General features: G+C 48.4%; 1 protein-coding gene across 4 annotated transcripts in view; it reads right to left on the reverse strand.

Annotated features, from left to right (window-relative positions):
- Nucleotides 1-20,654, reverse strand: part of MN1 (MN1 proto-oncogene, transcriptional regulator) — a 112,368-nt gene that overhangs the window by 60,572 nt on the left and 31,142 nt on the right. Inside the window, exon 2 of one of the 4 annotated variants that reach the window (XM_056350460.1) lies at nucleotides 10,502-16,035. The exons of 2 other annotated variants lie outside the window; for them this stretch is intronic. In XM_056350460.1, the coding sequence (XP_056206435.1) occupies nucleotides 15,851-16,035 (185 nt within the window). In that variant the 3' untranslated portion in view covers nucleotides 10,502-15,850. Of the gene's footprint in view, nucleotides 1-10,501; nucleotides 16,036-20,654 lie in introns of those variants that run through there. One more of the 4 variants, XR_008823734.1, reaches the window with a different exon arrangement.

The following is a 20,654-nucleotide window of genomic DNA, read 5'->3' on the forward strand; positions in this document are numbered from 1 at the left end:
TGATGTCCAAAGCTCTTCCGTATCTTGACACCACATAACACCTGCACTTTAAAGCCTGGGTGTCAACAAACCTACAGAGGACTGGCACCCAAAAGTACTCCCCTCCCAAATCATGTTTCTCTAGAACCAAGGATGTTGGCTGTCACTAGAACAGGTCACCTACCAGTTTTCTTCCCTTGGGTTTCCATTGTGCATCCAGCACTGGAGAGAGGCATGTGGCCAGCCCTCCACAGCCCCAGCCCATGCCAGCCCCGACAGAGAGCAGTGGAAGGGCCAGCACTCCTGCCCCTGCACCCTCTGCTCCACCATGCCTCATGTCACCCACGTGGGCAGTGCACTAGCAGCAAGGTCTGTCAGCAGCAAGCACTTTGTATCACCCTCGTGCTTCACTGAGGCCGGCAGAGCTGTAAAAGCACATGAGGAGTTAAGCTTTTTCTTACAAACTGTGTAAAGATGTGGTCTGCACACTTGGTGAGCTGAAGCATTTGTGGGCCAAAACATCTTGCCGCATATTTCTGAAATTATTTGTCAGAAAAGAACGTCAATGACATAGAAAATGAGTTGCAGATGTAACCTTTTCAAGCATCAATAATAACTTAAGACATTTGAAACTAAATCTTAACTCACAAGTGACTACATCACACAGGGTAGTTTCTGAGGCAAGGACTAGCAGATCAGATGCAGAACTGTAACAGACCCCAGCAATTGTGCCCCCCCTCCAGCTCTCCCACTTAGCAAAGAACAATTAAATTCTTGCATTTGCCAAAGCTGCTTCCCTTCCTGGGACCTTTTTTCCTGATTCCCAGGCTGCTCCTGGACCCAGCAGGCACTCTTGGGTGGGAAAAGAGGCTGCCAGACCAGGTCCAATAGCCAAGTCCCACCATGCGCTGAAATTAGGATGGCCAGAGTCCTTTCTCTGGGGTCCAACATAAAGGCAAAGGCATTCAGCAAGAAAGCTACTGTTTTAACACTTCCTCATTCACACACACACTCCACTGCCACAGTGGCCAGTCCACAACCCAGACTCCTTGAGCTTGGCAAGTATGGCTTCTCAGACACACAAAGGATGAGGACACCCCCTAAAATACAGATGTGCACGCTGCAGCAGTGCTACCGACAGCGAAGGCCATTGGTGTGTTTCAGTACATGCAGCAGCATCCTCAGTTCTGCATGCTTGTGGTGTGGGCACACCTGCAGCCTGCATGAGCTTTCCTGTTGGCTCAAGGTCTGATGGACCGTCACTGCTACAGATCTTCTGAAATGGCCAGATAGCCAGCACTGCCACCACACTGATAGTTCTGTAATGAATATCACCACTGTATGCTCAGAGGCACATGCTTAAGGAATTTAACTACTTTAATACAATGGGCTCAAATTGCCAAAGAATGTTTGTGCATCAGTGTGAAATCAGAAATTCGGGGAGGGGGTGCTTTATCTGTCAAAGGCCAACATCAGGGGGCTGACAGAGCAGACAGTGGGAAGCTGGATTGCATTTGATACGCATCAGCCCATCAAACACAAACAGTCTTTAAAGTGCTGAAAGGCCGAGCCAGCCCTGTCACAGGCTGTAACGGCCCCACTGGGGCCCGACCAGGAACGCTCCCTCCGAGCTGTGCTGGACCAGCGTGAGTCTCCTGGCCTGATCTTGAGCCATAAATCACAGAAAAAGGGATACTTCTTAACAGCTCAAATTAAGATAAAATGCCTTCATTGTCAGGTCAGCAGCTACCTGTGCCATCCCTTGGCCACATGTTACTTCTGAGTGGAGTGCACAGGATGCCCTGCCTGGGCATGTGCTGGCCATGCGGGTGGCAGAACTGCTGCAGCCACATGTGGATGGACCAGCGAGCTGGGAGGCAGCGTCAGGACTGATCTCCCTCCCAACCAGGCCAGCAACCATCAGTTCAACAATAGCCTGCTCAGGATGGAAAGAAACAACACCCTAGAACAGACTGGGGGTGGGCTACTGGCACTAGCACATGCTGCCAGTCCATGAGAAAGGCCGACCTGAGATCCTGCTGGGATGAGCAGACATCAGCCAAGCATGGTCATCACCTGCATGGGCACCAGTCTTGCAGGCAGCACCCACATTCAGCTCAGCAGGGCTCAGCAGACCTGGGGCTGGCTGGGGAGCGGTGAGCATGCTCCCACTGCCTCACCAGTATCCCTCTGCAGTCCTGCTGGACAATGCCTGAAAAGAGCTGAACTTAAGTTATTCCAGGGGGGGAAAAAACACAAAACTTTGCCTTCAGATTAATCCTCAGACCTCCACCTTGAAAAGACCATTTCTGCAGTCCCCTGCTACCAAGGCCAGCCCTGGCAAATGGGCCCTGGCCCTCCGGCACAGGCTGCCCCCCGGGATTTTCCAAGGGGCTCTGCAGCCCTCTGCAGAGCATGAACACAGTTGAGGGGAATAAATAACATAGCCCCAACATATAAAAAAATAGCCTTTTCTTACAAAGCAAAGTCTCAAATAATAAGTGAAGGAAAAGGAAGGGGAGGAACATGCCTGCGTGACCCCTCCTAACCACCTCCAGCATGGCACAGCATCACTCAGCCGAGCAGGGTGCACGGCAAATAATACCCACTCTGCTGTTGCCCCTGCCCCAGCACCGAGACCCCACGCACCAGGCAATTCAGGTGAACAGATGGATTTTCCATGGGAAGGAGCTGCGACTCCTCCTTCCAGTCAAACATGTCAGCCGCGCAGAACCATATGTGCAAAACATTAAACCCACTCCCTTCACTAGGACAGCATCACCAGGAGAGGGCTTTGGGGGATTTTCAGAAGGAAAAGCTCCTCAGCCTGGCACAAGGCAAACAGGCAGCAATTCACAGGGGTCCGCAGCCAGAGCCTGAGCCCATTGTTTCTACGTTCCCAAACCACCAGGATTTTCCTCTTCCAGGTGCTTCTTGTTGATGAGATGCAGCAATGGTAAAATATTAAATTGCATTGAAGCAGCAGTAATCTCTCAACACAACAAGCTGCCTTCACTAGGGCTTGTAAGCAAAAGCCTTGATAAGGTGTATCAAGCTTCCATAGCAAACACGTTTAGGAGGTTATCCACACGCAGCGCAAGCCACTGGGGTTATTTCAGGCCAAAATCCATGCAGTGCTAGACGCAAGGAGACCTCAGAGCTAGGGGTATCAGCCGTTAATTAGGAAAACTGGCAAGTCCGAATCTCACTGCATCAAGAATAAGGAACCTTGAGGGTCCATGAATTGAGATAGTTTGATTTAAATACAAATAAAATAGATGTGTCTCTATTTTTATTAACTTTGGAAATCTAAATAGGGGCTGAAAAGCAGCCCCTGCCACTTTTGCTCACAGTGCTGCTGGGAGGGAAGGTCACAGCAGACATGGCATTTGTTTATAAGGGATTTCAGGCTCAAATCATCAACTGTTTCAGCAGTATTGCCACAGAGCTGCCAGCAGAGCTGGTGAGCAGTGGAGCACAAAGCCTGAGGCTGTACCAGGCACATGCAGAGGTACAGATAGTGCTGTGATCCAAATCCAGCATCACCTAGACCCACCACGACACACGGGAGGCCAAGATCTCCCTGACCCAAAATGCTCATGCCTCAAACAGCCTTGCCACCCACTGGTCCTCCTTGCAGCTAGGCTGGCTTCTCTGGAGCTGCAGGAACAGCTCTTGTTCGTGGGACCTGCCCATGGGCAGGGCAGGGAGCTTGCAAGAAAGGATAACTCATTCCTCACTCTTCTCCCTAGGAAGGTTCAACCAAGTATGCACGTGGTGTTTCCTTGCATTTACAAGAGGAGATGCAGTGCCAATGGGGCCAGGAGCACAGTCAGGTCTAGAACACCTTCAGTTCCTCTAAAAGAGAGGAATTCTTTTCCATGGGAATTAACAAAATGCTTCTTTAGCAGCAATGGGAAATAATTTCGAACTCTTAACTTCCATCACAGGTAAATGAAATTGCACACCAAAAAAGCAGCGTTAGAAGAAGATTAGGTCTGTAAAGTCAGAGGGCAGGAGCTGCCAGGGCTGATGCTGCCAGCAGCCTCCAGCCTTTGGTGATGCAGATCCCTTGTGCAGAAGTGCTGTCTCCAGTGGCTGGCAGGACATGCAAGTGCCCATCATCTGCAGGAGGCCCGTTCCATATGCAGGTATGCCGGGGTCCATGCAGAACACCTGGTTTTAGTCCCAAAGGACAGGATCCAATTGACTTGTGCATGAGCCATATTGCAAAAGGCTTGGAGTTTATTAATTGGGCACATTACCTCTCAGGGAGATGGGCAGTCTCACGCAACGGCTCCCTGAGAAAGGCACAGCATTATTGCTGTCAGGCAGCAGGAACCTGAGACAAACTCACAGTTTTTCTGGGTTTCATCTCAAAACACATTTCTTTGGGCTGAGTGATATGCTGAGTTGCTTGCCAGACCAAGACTGGGGAGCACAGGCCACAGAATTCAGACCATTTGAAATGTAAATATTCTAATAAAGAACCCAGAAGATCTTCCTAGTGTGGGAGGGAGGCATTTTTGGGGATAGGTCTCTAAAAGCAAAACATTTCCTGAGTAAGCTTTCCACCCAGAAACAAGAACAAATAAGGTTTCAAAGCTTAAACATTGCAAAAGGCGCAACTCCTGCTGCTGCAGACACATAGCACATGCATCCCTCTAACACCTCTCTCCACCCCAGTGTGCTGCAGAGCACAGGGTGGCTGGCCAGGACACCAGATGTAGCTGGGCCACTCTTGGGGTGCCTCCGAGGCACAGCAGGTGCAAAGAGGGGTGCCGGGGGCACAGGGCTGGCCTGTGTGCAGGGGCTAACAGCCCAGCTCACCTTGTGCCCTGCAGCATGGCTGAGAAGTGACACAGCTCTTCCATACAAATGCATTGGATGGATGAATGTGGGGAAGAACAGGGAGTCACTCAAGCAAAAGGGTAGTCCCAGAGCAGGAGCAAATGGATGAAAGCTTGCTCAAGCATTCCTAGGGAGGGAGCAGGACTGCCAGCAACGGGGAGTAGAGGACCTGACCATCTTCCAGCAGGAGCAGGGACACCAGCCTGGCTCGCTGCATGGTGCTTGCAGGCGACACAAAGATCTGCGTGGGCAGGAGGTGGCGAGCCCTGCCAGCCCTCCGCCATGTGAACATGCAGCACTGGACCTGCACCCTCACAGCTTGGAGGCTGCCAGAGGTTAAACGGCCTGTTGCAAAAGAATGAACTCGGCTTTGCAGCCCGGAGTGGTGTGTGGATGCAAAGGGACAGGAAGGGATGTGTCGGTGCTGTAGCAGCCCTGGCCAGCGGTGCCAGGCCACATGCCTGGTGCTGTGCACAGGTTATCACAGGAGTCCCACACATGTTCAAGCCTCCAAGTGTCCCTGCACACCACATAATAACCACGCTGAGCATGTCCAGCTTTGTTGTTTTAGCCATACTGTAGAGGCGTCTATTTACTTGGGAATCATATGTTTTCTGCCCTGGTCCTCACTGTATTCAGAACAGTTACTTAGCTTCAATAAACCCCTTGTTAAAGCCTTTTCCCTTCTGTAATCTCATCAAACTAACCAAAAGGAGTTTGTTCTGAAATAGAGTCCCATTTTGTAACCTGGCTTCCTATAGGAGATCTCCCCATGTGCACTCAGCCCCTCAGCCACAAAAGGGGTCTGCTTGTCCTAGCACACTAACAAAACACTGCCGTCTGTTTGGGTTAGTCAGCAGGGGGTTAATGAAAAGCCCGGCCCTGGGGACTCCCACCTTATCTGCAATCATGAATTTATTGAAGAATGTGTTAATGTGCTGGATTTTATTCATCAGGGGTCAGGGCTTTTCAAATTCTTCCTCCCAGCTCCCCCTCTTTCCATCCCTCCCCAGCAAGCTCACAATGCTGTTTAAACAAAGGGCTCCCAACACAAAGAGCAAATTTACACAGTAAAGTTTTCTTGCAAGCCCAGAGCAGAGTCTGGAAGAATTCCAGCTTTATAAAGAGAAAAGGGGGTGGGGGGAAGAAAGGGGGAAGGGAGAGAGGGGCATTTTGCAGAGGATAAAAGGAAATTGAGAAAAGTTCCCACCTCCTGAAGCTCAGCACTGAATATTCTCCGCCAGTTAACCCCAATGCATTACCAACCCTTGAGGGTGTTTCAGCAGGACAGGAGCCCTCATAACACCAAACTTTCCAGCCTCCTTCTTGAAGAAGATTGACATTAATGTTTTAACATCAAATCTAGGGTGACATTTCAACAGCTTCTTTGTCTGTGGATTAATAACATTAGCCCCTAAAAGGACACAGCAAACATTAACCAGGGCTCACAGTTTTTTGCTTGTGCCAGTTTTACAGGTGGTGATACAAGCGAGATGTAGCAGGCAATAATGAGCCTCAGCGATGGCTTACAGGCTTTGCAGTGATTACGTGTCCAAGGCCAAGTGAGAACATGAAGGAGCCTCTGTTCCCACCTCCCGCATCCCACCCGTGCGCCACGCACCGTCCCAGGACCGGAGGCCATGGGAGCCCTGCTGGCAGCTTCCCTGCGCACCACCCGCCTGGGTTCTGCAGATGCACAAACCCGCCACTGTCTGCAAGTGCTAGAAAAAAGGGTGGTGTAATTCCAACACAGCTCATACGGCCGGCGAGCTCTTTTCCCCTTCCATCACTTGAACATTATCCCCACTCGACAGCTGGGGATAAAGGGTTGGTCGGTTTGGTTGTTTTTATTTTTTTTAACTAAAAGGTTAAGACCCCCCCCACTGCTCTGTCAATTTTAGTTGTGCTGGTCAGAGCTCTGGGAATTAGAGAACAGGGAGCAGTCCTGCACTAATTAACCAAAGATGACCTAAATGATTTTCTTCAGGTCTTGTCACCTCCACTTTCTGCACTATCATTAATAAGCTCTGGCAATGTCTCAGAAAGAAGGAGAGCTCAGAACAGACATCACCTCTATTTCCACCTCTGCCCAGCAGGCACAGTATTACGGGCTTCACCTGAGCAAAGAGTTTTCAGACATTTTTACAAGCAAAATAAATGTGATGGTATTGGCCATAAAGCTAAAACTGCTGGGGAGGCTACAAATTCTGGTCACCATGCAGGAAAGTAACTGCTTCAGGCATGTAGCTTGGAGACTTTTGGAACTACTCAATTAATATTAAAAGAATCTCATCAAAATTCCATTTTCTAACAAGTTTCTCAGCCAAAAGGATGTAATCGACCCCAATTTTCATTCCTGTGTTTATTTACTTTGCTTTGCAGGGAAAGCAATGCCTTCTCCCATACTCTCATAAAACCAGCAGCAGTCTGTAATAGACAACAACCTGGGAAAAAGGGGTTTAAATGACTCTGGACTTACACACAGAAGCCCACAAAGAGCAACGCAGCACACGTTTCTGCCCGTCTTTGCTGTGCGTGGCTCTGCCCTGGCTCACACATGCATCTTCCTGCCACAGCCGGAGAGGTTGGGAGGGGATGCTCTGCAGGCAAAGGGTTTCTAACACCTAATGACCAAACCCATCTGAGAGCCGTGCTGAGCGCTGTGCCACGCTCGCAGCCGCCCGGCAGAACATCAGGCAGGCTGGGATGCAGGGCCAGAGCTGCCCAGAGCCACACGGCTTCTTGTCTTCCCGGCTGTTGGTGCTGCTGGGCCGCGGGGGGGCCGGGCAGATCTCAGCACATGGGATCCAGCTGCGCTGCTGATGGATCCCTGACTGCTGAACATACAATACATATTAATAGGGTCTCCTTTGTGACAGGAATGCCAAAGCATCGTGCAGAAAATAACTCAAAGGATATAATTAAATCAGTTAAATGGCTTGGGAATAAGAGACATGGCTACAGCCAGATTTCAACTCTCAGTACAGTCTCAGGGCACAGGGAACAACGATTACAAAAGCAAGAACTATAAAAGCTCTCTGACCAACTACTTGCTTTTCTTCAGTTAATAAACTATAATCCCTGCTTAACACTGACACAGACCAGAAATGAGCCTCTAGCACAGAGCATCAGGATGAAGGCAAGTCTTTGGTGTAAGCAAATGCAGTGCCAGCATCACTGGGGGTCATGACTGTTACCAGACAACAAGTAAAGCCAGTACAGAGAGTAGGAAATCAAAGATCAGCCAGTTTGTTTTCATCGGTTAACATGATGTGCAGCAACCAGCCAGCTCGTGCCACTTTTCGGAGCTGGGAGCTCAGAGAGGAGCACTGCTGGTACAGGAGGGGCAGCTCCGGCTGCTGGCAGCACCAAAAGGAGCCTTTGCACAGAAGATCTGGTTGTCGAGAAACAGCTGTGGCGCACCGGAGAAGCCATGTGAACCCAACTAACAGAGCTCATGGCCAGTTTTGATGGGACAACTAACCACTAAAAGGAGCAGCGCTGTGTTACACAAGCTGTGTGTGTGTGTGTGTGTGTGTGTGTGTGAAGCTCCCTGTGGCCAGTCTCACCTCCCAGCCACTTGCCAGGCAGCACCAAGGTGGCTCCAACCATGGCCACGCTGTGGGAAGGTCTGTCCCCTCCAAGCTCCGGAGCCACAGGTGATAAGAGGAGAAAGAGAAATGCTGTGAGAGAGGGAGGGCACACCGAGATGAGCAAGATGTCCTGGAGAACTCCCCAGGGCAGCGTTTGGGCAAAGTGGCTGGGACTGACACTGCACCAAATACCTTGAATGCCCAGCAGCTGGGACGGTCCCAATGGTCTCAACACATGGGGTCACCACCTCACAAGCGACTCTGGGGATGGGCTGGAGAGAGGTTGGGAGCCACCAGTGGGAATGAGGAACACCCAGAGCTCCCTGCTGCCAAACCCAGCACCGGTCCCACAGGGGAGCTGGCAGCTGTACGGGGAAAGCGGAAGGTCTCCTCTTCCGTGGGTTTCCACTGTGAAGAAGGAACTGTGCAGCTGCCAGGAACACTGCTGACATTTCTCTGTCAGGATCAAAAAGAAGTCCAAACGTAAAAAACCCACCAATACTGAAAAAGTAATTTCAATAATTTCAATGGGTTTGAGCTGAAAGTTGAGGGGGAAAACGTGTACTACTTACACAGCAAGGAGCAAAAAGCTGTGAAAATAGATTCACTTCTCAGAAGGGTCACATACAGAAAAAAAGTAAGCAAGTTATTTATTTGTAAAGCTAATGTTACAAAGTATCTAACATATAGTTACCAGATTTAATAAGAGAGAATGTTTCAAAACAAAATAGCCTTTTATAGCCAAAGTTAACAAATTTCTGTCTGCTCTGTACCCAGCCACCATTACAAGAGGTGAGGTTTACATCTTTAAAGCAAATTACACTTCTCTGCCATGCATTGCTTTCTCCCTTCAAGAATATTAAAATCGGGGTTTGAAAATTAAGCAAAGCTTTCTCCCTCAATGGACTTGAAATGAATCTCAAGATAGTTTCATTTTTCCATGTGTGCTTTTCATGTTAAAGAACAACGTAGAGGGATGAGACCGAATACGTGTCTCAGACACAGAAAAGCTGGTGAGATGCGGGCAGAGCTCACAGGCTGTGCAGGAGATGCAGCGGCTCATCCTGTTACGCTGCACACCAGAACGTGCGGAGCAGCGCTGTGAGCACTGCACAGCTTTCTGCACCTCAGCACATGCCAAACAAATGGAAAAAAATACGTGAGGCTGAGCACTGCTTCTGTGTTTCCTGCAAGCATGAAAGATACAGAAGGTTGTTTCTTCAGTTCAAAGATGACGTGTTTGAACAGCGCCTGGGCTATTGCGCATTTGGGGTTTTTTCCCCCTTGGAAAATATCATACATTTCTCTTGCAGCCCTCCTTGGAAAACTCGTAGGAATGTGAAAGGATTAAGAGTTTGAAATCTGAGTAACAGAGATGAATGGATTTTTAAGAATCTTGGTAAAGAGCTCTAGCCTGTTTACCGTTTATTCACAGAATTCGGCTCAAAAATCTTACCAGAAGAAGTGCTATGGAAGACCCAGTGTTCCGGCTTACAATAAGGCCAGGAGGAACCTCCTCTTGTAGCTGGGATCCTCCGAACTCAGGAGGAACCTCCTCAAGGTTCAGCTCCTGAGGAGGTTTATCTTTGCTCATCCAGCCCCATTTACCAGACAGGGGCTCAGCAAACCTCATGGATTTGCTGTTCATCAGAGAAATGACTTCAGCTAAAAAGTAATTTCTGATCGCGCCGGTTAGTTCCAACCTTTGCGATCTCTGGGTCAGCCAGCATCTGAGCCAGGAGCAAGGGGCTGGACCTGGCTGCGGGGCTGCACCACGAGCTGCCGGGGCAGGTGGTCACCCTACTGCAGGTAGAGAGGAACCTGCAGAGCCCAGGAGCACCAGGAACGAACCGCGTCCCCACGCCTTCCTGTGGCCAGCGGCTCTGTGGGACAGCCCTGCCGGCGAGGGAAGCCAGCTGGAGTGAGGATTTCCCCAGATCACAGGCAAAAGTCGTACCAACCATCACAAGGGCCAGGGTTTACCTGTATGTGAACAGTATTGCTTCACTTCTTCATGTCTCAGGGGAAAAAGGACCTACTACAAAAATTAACAAACATGGTATGAAATATACAATAGCCACCATTAACATCATATTTATTGTTATTTAGTTGCTCAGTAAAACATATACAGATATGTACAATATGCATGAATACAGAAGACTGCACTTTACATATTTAAAAAAAAGGAAGAAAAATAACACTCAATTTCATGAGCTATTGTCACAGTCTTCCAACCAAGCATTTCAGAAATGAATTGAACAAGAATAAAAAAAAAAACAAAGAAAAAAAAAAGAAAAAAAAGATTACAGGATTGCTTAACACACAGCAGAGTCAAGTTTTCATATTTTACATGTGCAATAACATTTTTCAGAAGAGTTTGCTATGCAGTACGGATTACCAGTGTTTTGAGTATTTTTTTTTTCTTTTCCAGGAACCAAATTTAGTACAAAGAAATAACATTCTTTTGCTTAAGGCTGTTTTAAAGCTGTTATATTCTTGGGTAGCAAATAGTGATAAAGTTGTAACTGCCGGAAATCACAGCCTGCAGTTTCATCAGTCAGGATCTATGAGCGGATGGACTCAAACCAACAATTCTAATAGAGAATTTCTAAGACAAAATTAGACTATTTCCTCCATTAGCCTTAAGCAATAAAGGAGAAACAATTCTATAAAAATGGGTTATGCTCTTACACACCATCCATTGAACAGCTGTGAATCTAGTAGTTGAGAAAACCTTACACTGCAGCTTAACAAAAATAATCAAAATTCACCAGTTTTGTTTCTGTCTGCACCTCCCCCCACCTCCTCCAGCCCTCCTAGCAGCAGACGCGTTTCGCTGACCTGTGCTCACCTTACCCCTTCCTCCGTTTGCCTTACCAGTGGTGCCTGGAAGCCCAACACAGATTCCTGGTGTGGGAAGGCTAGCCAGCCTCAGAATGACCACGCAGACATACAGTATCTGAAACAGTCCCTAAATGACCCAGATGACGTGATTCTGATGCTCATTCCCTTCCACCATAACCACACAATGAAATCCTTAACTAAATAAAAATGAGTCTAAACTCTCTCCCACTGATGCTCTAAAAACCGAGCTAGAATAGCAGAGAACTAGTAACCCTAGGGAAAAGTGATCTGGAAAAAAATCGTAAGAGTATTTAATAAATAAAGCCTATTCTTTCCTTTTTTTTTTAATTTTTTTTTGGCAAAGAGATATTTTTATCACTCCTCCCAATTTAAATGCAAGAGAGATTTTCCTCAGTTTGCCACTACATTTTAACTTGAAGACTAAGTGCAGAGTTTCTTTCAGCAAACACCAAAGGAGTCAGCGAGCTGGGTCGGGAGGCCAGGGATGTCCACGCTCCCCGGCACCTGGGCACAGGGCTGCACGGGAAAGCCGAAGCCAGGCGAGGCAGGGAGACAGCTCCAAAACAAATGTGAAGCCCCATTTTTGCTGTTGTTCACAATACAAAGATTGTGCACCCCTTAATGGCACATCTACCACAGGTCCTTGACTTTTTGGTACAACACCCCTGCTATCTGGAAGCCCTATAGGACAAGCAGGTGTGAGTTTACGTTATTCTGGCTTTACCCACTCATTTGGGGAATATGTAGTTCTTCAAATTCCATCCTCTGCTGCCCCAGCTCACCCTCTGAAGGAAGCAAGCCTCGAGCCGTGCGGCTCAGCAACAAGCGCTGCGAGCAGAGGTCAGACCTCGGGTTCGGCTCAGCTCTGCCACCAACGTGCCCCTGACCCAGCTCGGGCTGACACTCTCTGTGCCTCTGTTTCCCTCTCCACAAGAGTGCAACTTACCTCTTGCACAACAGGCTTTTAACTACAGCTCTCAAACATGCCTCAGTTAGAAGTATTATTAATATTCTGAAAATTAACTCATTTCAATTCTTACCACGTAGGGCTATGCTGATATTTTATATATGTTAAAAAAAAAAAAAAATCAGTGCATTCAGTGCCAAATTAATAGAAAAAAATGAGCACAATGAAATTACTACAGGTGACACGAGCTTTGCAACAAAGTTGTAGCCTTCAGCATACGCTGCCAGTACCAAATACACCAGGTTATGAGCATGAAGTGATGCTCCTCCTGGTCAGTCATATGTACCGTTTCTGTTCTGATCTTTGGCAAAAAGCAAAGGAACCATGAAAACACAGGTTGGTCGTGGCATTGCTCACAGCTGCCCCAGTAGAGCTCCCAACCTCTCCTTTTGTTCAGTTGATAATGTTACTTAAATTACGCAAGACCAAATGGGCAGGAGGTTGGCAGGACGGCATGTGACCATGCTATTCAGCAAAACTACACAGCGAATTAAGGTCCAGCAGACAGCCAACCACTGTTTTTAACTCCTCACAATCTAAAAATCCTGTCCTACTGCTGCAGCCACCTGGGGCCAGCAGCGCCAGCCACGCAGGATGACCAGGGGCAGCCGTGTGCTGCAGCCCCGCACTTCCATGCTGTACAGCTCAGCAGCTGAACACGTGGCCCTGGCTTCAGTACAGCCCGTCCGCCTCATTTCATAGGATTCAAAACTGTTAGAGGACTCCACCGGTTTTTAAGGAATTGCTTGCACTTTATTTTTTTTAAGCAAGGAAAAAAGTTAAATTCCAAGTGGAGGGGAACAGCAGCTCCAGCAGAGGAGCACATGCTGCAGAGAGCAAAACAGAAGAAAAGGGTGGGTGAGACCAACAGAGTCACCACATTTCTACTTAAAGGAGGATTTCTCTTTAAAAGCGATCTGAAATCTCTAATGCAGTGTTCACTGAAAGGTCTCTCCCTGGTAGCACAGGGTGTGCATCCCTGACCTCAGGAAGCCTGAAAAACCTGTTCTCTTGAATACAGCAGGAAAAACTAAAAACAAAGAGGCAAGCCATCAGGGTTGCACTGCTGTGGGACAGGAACGTGCCACCCAGACCATGAACTCTTCCTAATTTTCCAGCTGTAAGTGCTGAAACACGGTATTGTATGTCTAGGCATGAGTTTCGCTAGGGTTACTCCAAGACTCACCCAGCTGGGATGGGTGGGAGCTGCCGGGACAGGGTGGGAGCTGCGGCTGAAGCCACCTCAGCAGTGCTCACCCCTGGCAGGCACAGCCGCCCCAGCCCTCAAGTGCTTTGCTAGGCAAGATTTAAAATTAATCACATATATGGGTGAACCGGGACTTAAGAAATCACAGGCACAGAGGCACCTTGCAGAGTGGGGGTTGACAACTATTCTACCAGGAGGTATTTTACTGGGGACGGTGCTGTTTTATTGCAGGGACAGGGAGGAGCTCTGAGCTTTCGGTGGCGCACACGCCTGCAGAAGGTACAAAGCATCCCATCTTTTTGTTCCAAACCAAGCGGGTGCAAGGCATCTCCACAGCCAATTGCCCCAGGAGGAGCAAAAATCCTCATCCTCGTGGCAGCTCCAGCTTCAATAAAAAGTAAAATAATATTGAACATCAAGGTTCAAAACTATCCAAATTTATCCAAAGTCAAGTCACTGACCAGACCCGTAAGAGGAAATCAATCCATGCACGGTTAATAAGAGCACATTCAAATAACATTTCCAAACACTGCGAGTCTCTCTGAAGCCACACACAACCGAGTGAGGATTTCAGACCATCCCGTGCCATTGGCATTTTAGGCAGAAATTCCTCTCCATTGGTGTCTACTGAGAACATCACTTCAAAATAATTAAAGGCCCAGCACAATCATCGAAGATAAAATACAAAGCAGTCTTCAAACTCCATCCCTTGAGGAGGGACACATTTTGTGAATTCATGACAGGAGTAATAAATAACCCTAGAGAGGCCGACCTTTATTTCACAGCTAAAACCTAAATCTCCCGTGGTGGTATTAAGCTTCAGGGAGCAGAGGAAAGCGAGCTGGCCTGCGCGGGGCGGGACGGCTCGCGCTCCTGTACACAGAGGATACACAAATAATGCACAGCGTTACGTAAAACCACAGTAGTGTCGGCTCATCGTGTCAGTCGTGTATTTATCTGGTCTGCTTCCAACTTTCTTCTTGAATGAGTATTATCTATCACCAGCAGGGAAGTATGGTTTTCCTTTTATCGTATGCATCTATAACGCTGTTCTTCAATGCGTGGCAAAAACGGGGCCTCAAAGTTCAGGAGGGTCTAACGTGGGGTCTCCCTGCCCTGGCAGATCAGGCAATGCTGACCCTGGGAATACAGACCCCTGGGTGTCCCTCCCCGGGCTGTCCCCCAGCTGCTGCCACTGCAGTGGGACGGCCGTGGCAGGAGCCGGGGTGCCCTGCAGAGAAGCACATGGGACGCTGGACCCCGCTTCCCATTGACAGCATCTTCCTTCAGCTAAAAAGGGGTGACAAATGGGCAGGGTGCAGCTGTGCCACCTGGCAGGGCTTTGGGGACACCGGCCACAGCTGGCGATGGACCCAGCCGCACTGTGGGTGCCAGCTCCTGCCCTGGGACACCGTGACACCATGCCACAGCACAGTGCACACAGGAGGCATGCGGTGCCTCCGGGAGATTTTTCTTCTCTGGCAGTGATAAAGTGGGAACTGTGGGAGCATCACCAGGACCAGGAGGCTACGGCCACGCTGGGGAGCACAGCCCACCCCTGCTCACAAGCGGAGAGGGAGCCCGGCCATTCCGTGGGGGAGACAATGACTCTTAATTATTAAGCAAACTTCCTGTTAGACTTATTTAGAGAAACTTCTCTACACCTTCCCCAGCTGTGCCTGAACCAGCCCATTCATGACAGCTCTGTCTTTGGGCTTCAGCAGGGTAAATACAGGAACGAGCGTCCTCACCTCGCTGGGGAAGGCGGAGAGCAAACAAGGCTGAACATTATTAATAACAGAACATCATTTTCTCAGGAAAGGGCAGGCTCGTTGCCTGAATATTCAACAGAGCATTAACTGTTTGGTTTGTATGTGACTGGCAAAAGCTGGGTATCAATATAATATATAACATAATGATGACCATTTTACTTTAACCGGCGTTTATTCCTGAACTGCTGTTCTTCAGGATCACCATTGTAATAAGCACTGAACAAAGCAAAACAAAAGGAAAAAAAAAAAAAAAGAAGAAACACAAAGCAAATGAGGAAGGAGGAGGAGGAGGATCTTTGTCTTATTATGACATACGTGACTTGGACATACGCTGAGATGAAAAAGGAAAAGGCCTCATCTATAAATGTATGCCAAGGTTACAGAATAATGGGAAAAAGTGGTCTAGCAGGAAAATCTTAAGCAAAAGTGTGCTAACTGCAGAAGGGTTAACACTGGTAACATACTGTGGCAGAAGATTAAAAAAAAGTTGAGGTTTACTTTAAATTAACCCTTTCCAGTCCATATGCCACTAAGCAGGTACCAACCTAGAAAAATAGTCCACCTAGCAGTAGCGGCCCTTTAAAATTAAAAAGAGAAAAAAAATAATTTCTTTTGTTCAAGTCAGGGCGGCCACAAAAGTCCCAAATCTGTTGGAGATGTCCGAGTGCAGGGACCTCCACGTCGGCACCGCAGTCCGGCCCTTCGCCTCGCCCACGTCGTCCGTGCAGTGGACCGAGAGGCACTGCAGGTGGCTGCCAGTCTGCGCCGTGGCCGAGGTCTTGCTCGGGGGAAGGTCGTGGGCTGGAAAGGGTTCACAGAGAGAGCGTTAGGAGGAGTGCAATGCAACCACAGCAACTCACACAACCGGCAGCATGTGGGAAGCATCTCAGCACCTGCCTCTGCCCCGTCAGCTCGCACCCCAGCTCTGGCACCCACAGTGTCCCCCGGCTTGGGGACACAGCATCCCCGCCACTCGTACAGCTCCCTCTTACCCCGCAGTGAGCTTCTCGGCTGAATTTTTCACTGTGCCAGAAAACCACCAGAAATATTCTCTTTCACATGCACTTGCTTTAAAGTAAACCAGCAGTATGTCTGAACTCTGGGGATGCACACACGGCTGATCATGTCTGTCCTGGATGGCAGCACAATGGGGAGTTTTCACGCCCTGCACACCCTCCACTATTTGAAACTGATACTGAAACCTCCCCAAACCAGCCCCGAACCCTCCAGGTCATTCCTATCATCAGGCTCTTACAGGCACAGGCCTCCCTGTTTACCTCTTTTAATGCAGCATCATGGTAACACTTTTCTTATAATTTCTTTGTTTTAGGACTTCGTATGATTTTTAGCCAACATTAGTTTCTGCTAACCACTGAAAGAGTTTAACTTGAACACCCTAAAGAATGTCCCTAGCTTTTTTCCTATGGATTTTACAGTTCACATGAAAAGTAGCTAAAACTGTTCCTTCCAAACTATACTACCACGTACTCGTGACTCGTTCCCACTGTCACTCCACTATTTTTCCTTGCTTCCATACTTTCAAGTAATCTGCTGCAAATACGTTTTTCTCATCTTCAAAGTCTGCCTTGGTGCCCGTGCCCTCTCCCTGCCTGGCACAGCCAGGGACATGTTTTTTTGATAGAATCATAGAATCTTTTAGGTTGGAAAAGATCTTTAAGATCATCAAGTCCAATCGTTAACCCAGGACTGCCAAGTCCACCATGCCTCTAAGCACCACATCTACATGTTTTTTAAACACCTCCAGAGACGGCAATTCCACCACCTCCCTGGGCAGCCTGTTCCAATGCCTGACCACCCTTTCCATGAAGAAATTTTTCCTAACATCCAATCTAAACCTCTCCTGGCACAACTTGAGGCTGTTTCCTCTTGTCCTATCACTTGCTATCTGGGAGAAGAGACCATCACTTTCTTCCTCTCTGAAATCAATCACTTCTTCAATTCTTCTACCACTCTTAATCAAATCACACAAAAAAGCCAAAATGCAAATCACACCCCAAACTCCATCCCTCACCCTGTAGCTCCTCACGTTATCAACAACCCCTCCACGGGGTCCCTCTCACAGACCCTCAGGAAGGGCATGGCAGTGACTGGTGTCCACCCTGGCTGGGACTGGGCAGTCCAGCGGCCGATGCAGGCTGGGGCTTGCTCCTCTCTTCCCGCTTGGAGCCAGCCTGCCAGCCCCATAACACAGAAAACTCTCGTGGAGCTATTGCACCCCCAGGAACGCCGCTGCTTCTGCCAGGGAGGATGCCTGAGCCCATGCAGACAGCCCCCCCAGCCCTGAAAGAAGGGCTTTTTGTAGGACAAAAACAGTGAGTAAATAGAAGAACAGTGCAAGGCAAGAACAAAAAGCCAATAACATCTTGACAGCCAGCCTGTATTTCTTCCCATCCACCATTTCGTTCACATTCACCCAGAGCACAAGAGCAGACGTGCTGCAGCACTAGCAAATGTAGGGACCATAATTTCTGATAGACCCTGAGAGTTCCCGTGGCGCAGGGCTGAGCGTGATGCTGGAGTGTGCCAAAGATACCAAAAAATGGCTGTGAATGTTTAACCATGTTAAGACTCTACTTCACATCGTCTTTCTCATGTTCCACAAAGCTGAGCAGTGCGGATTTACCACACTTCATGGGGCAAGTTGTATTTCTTTCACTTAACCAGCTGCTACACCAGATACAAAACAGGAACTGAACAGCTTGTTACACGATCACAGTGACACTAAAAAATAATCTTAAACTAGTCTGCAAGTCCCTGATCTAAACTGGAAAATGCTTTTAATGCTTCATTATAGAATGTCAGAGATGCTCGTATTCAAAACAGTATCATCACACCATACAGAGAAACTAATTAGAACCTGGGGACACGATGCTATAAACGATGGGAGAAGGCACATGGCTCCAGGGCAGTGCCGCTGCCTGCTCAGCCATGCGCTGCATTAGTGCAACCACGTGCAAAATCAACACAAAGCTCTGTTACACACCTCAGCCTAGCACAGCCGCGCTCTGGGTTTGCATTTCTGTAAGATACCCTCCTCCACTGCTCGAATAAAGAATCCAACATCAGCAGGTCAAAGACGCTCATGTTCTCTAAACTCCGAAGTCGATTACAGTCCCTGTAGCTGGTGTTGGGGTTTTTTAGGCAGTTTGGATAAATACGCAGTACTGAGCAGAGCTGAAGCACAGTTCGCTGCATGATACCCAAGCGCAGAGTTTTGGCAGCAGAGATGGCATTAGCACAGCCTGCCTCTGCGCCCATGTGGGGAGCTTCTACCTTTCCTTCCTGCTACCCCCGAGCCCCATCACATATCCATGTCAGCATTTCAGCTCAGCCCTTCACAAGAGGGCCATGGCCGTGCTGCGGAGCTGCCCCACTGGCAGCGCAGGGCAGGGCCACCAACGCCACACTGACATCATGGTGTCACTGTGGGACAATCACAGGGCAAAAAAACCTCTCTAAATAAATGCCATTTGATGAAGCGTTCGATTTAAACTTACTGTCCTGAATGTAAATACACCCGAATAACTTCACATTTATAAAATGTTTTAAACTCAAATGGGATTGTACAGAGAACTGAGAAAGGGAAACATTTTTCTTATTTGTATTTGTTCACGTCCCTTGCAATGCACACAGTACCCGATATTTTTTATTCTTGGGTCTCCCTGACTGTACAGGACATGCTGGTCTCGGTACAGGAAAAGCCAGCGCCTTGAGATTAGTCTCTGTGACAGCAGTTTTCTTCCTCTGTTGCAGAGAAAGAGGAAAGTGTCCCACTGTTGAACTGCTGCCACGAGGGGCCCAGAGATCTTGGTGGTGCTTCTGCAAGGAGTGTCAACCATCAGGCTGCAGGAGACCAGCCGCTGGGCTGAGGACACTGGCAGAAGAAACAGAGAGAGCACATTCCCGGCACAGGACCTGGCGCCCGGCTACACGTGCCCAGGCACACAGCCGGGATCAGAGCCAGAGCTCTGCCGGCACGGGCAGCAGCATCTCCATCGGCCATGCAGATGCCACCGACACCCGGAATGGATCAGGTCCTCAGCCAACAATGAAGTGAGGAAGTTCAAAAGCCACAAGCATCTCAAGAATAAAAAATCAGGCTTATTTACTTGTAAACCAGCAAATTATTCCTAAAACATTTGCTGTGGATAAAATTCAAAAGCAAACAACTGACAACAGAATCAATGCAAAATCTATCCTGCAGTGCTGGATTCGTTACCTCAGAGGAAAACCCAAGCAAACAAGGTAAGCAGGATCTGATTCTAGGTTTGCCAAGTCAATGCTGATTGCCACTGTCCACACGACGCCTAACTCAACATCACTGTGCAGGAGCTCAAGCTCTCTTGGTCTGCTGTTAAGGAGCACAGAAAATGATGCATTCAAATCCAAAACAAAAAGACTTGCATTGGCACAAGTGTTCTCAAAGCCAATCTAGAGGGAAACACTCAGTGCAATTTACTTTTTTTCAATACTTCTGTCTTAACAAAGCTATGATGCTTCTCTGAAAAAACCTTTGTATTAAAAAATTAAAGGTGTGCTGATCCACCTGATGAGAACTGTCCTTAAGCACGAGATACTGCCTGATGGTTGTCCAAAACAGTAACGCTCTCCCTTCCCTGCTGTCTCTCTGCCTCCTTCAAACCAGCAGTGCCTCAGCAGGTTAAAATTAGTCAGGTAATGCAAGATGGTGTCATCACGTCATTGCCTCGCAGTTGCCAAGTTTCAGATAAATCACTGTCAGTTATGAAGGACACCTAATTGGAAGCAAGGAATTTTCAAACAAATTATGTTTAAACTGCACAACTGCCTTTATTAGCAACTACTGGAAGAAATCCACGTTATTAATAAAAGCAATTACCCTTCTAATAAGAGCCATCCTCCACACCCAAGACCTCGAGATGGTCTGGGTGGAGACTTCCTCTCCAAACCGAAGGATGTGACACAACAGAACCTGGGACAAATGCAAGTAAAAAAGACCCAGCTGGGATAGCGTGTGCTGCTTGAAAACAGCAAATGTTGAAGTACAGATAAGAGATAAACCGTCACACGTAAGTACACAATGTGTTCACATGGAAGGCATGAAACTCAAAGCAATAAAGCGACCAAAGACCAAAAGGAGTCTGTCTGGGAACAGCTCAGCCGTGACGGTACCGTCACCCCGAAGGGCGGTGGTTAAAGCACGTCCTGGCTGTGGCAGCCTGTGCCTCCCATATGTGATGGTGGGTGCTGAGCCGGGGAGGACTGTCAGCCTGCGACTGCAGCGGGGCTCCTCCACCCGGCGCAGCTAGCACCCCCTCGGCCGCAGCACCTTCTCACACACTGCAGCCGGGCAAAGTCGTGGTGGTCCCAAAAGTCAGTTACTGCACAGATCCAGCTTAAGTTTCTAGCACAGGAAACTA

Source organism: Falco biarmicus, chromosome 1, assembly GCF_023638135.1.
Source record: "Falco biarmicus isolate bFalBia1 chromosome 1, bFalBia1.pri, whole genome shotgun sequence".
Classification (NCBI taxonomy): Eukaryota; Metazoa; Chordata; class Aves; order Falconiformes; family Falconidae; genus Falco; species Falco biarmicus.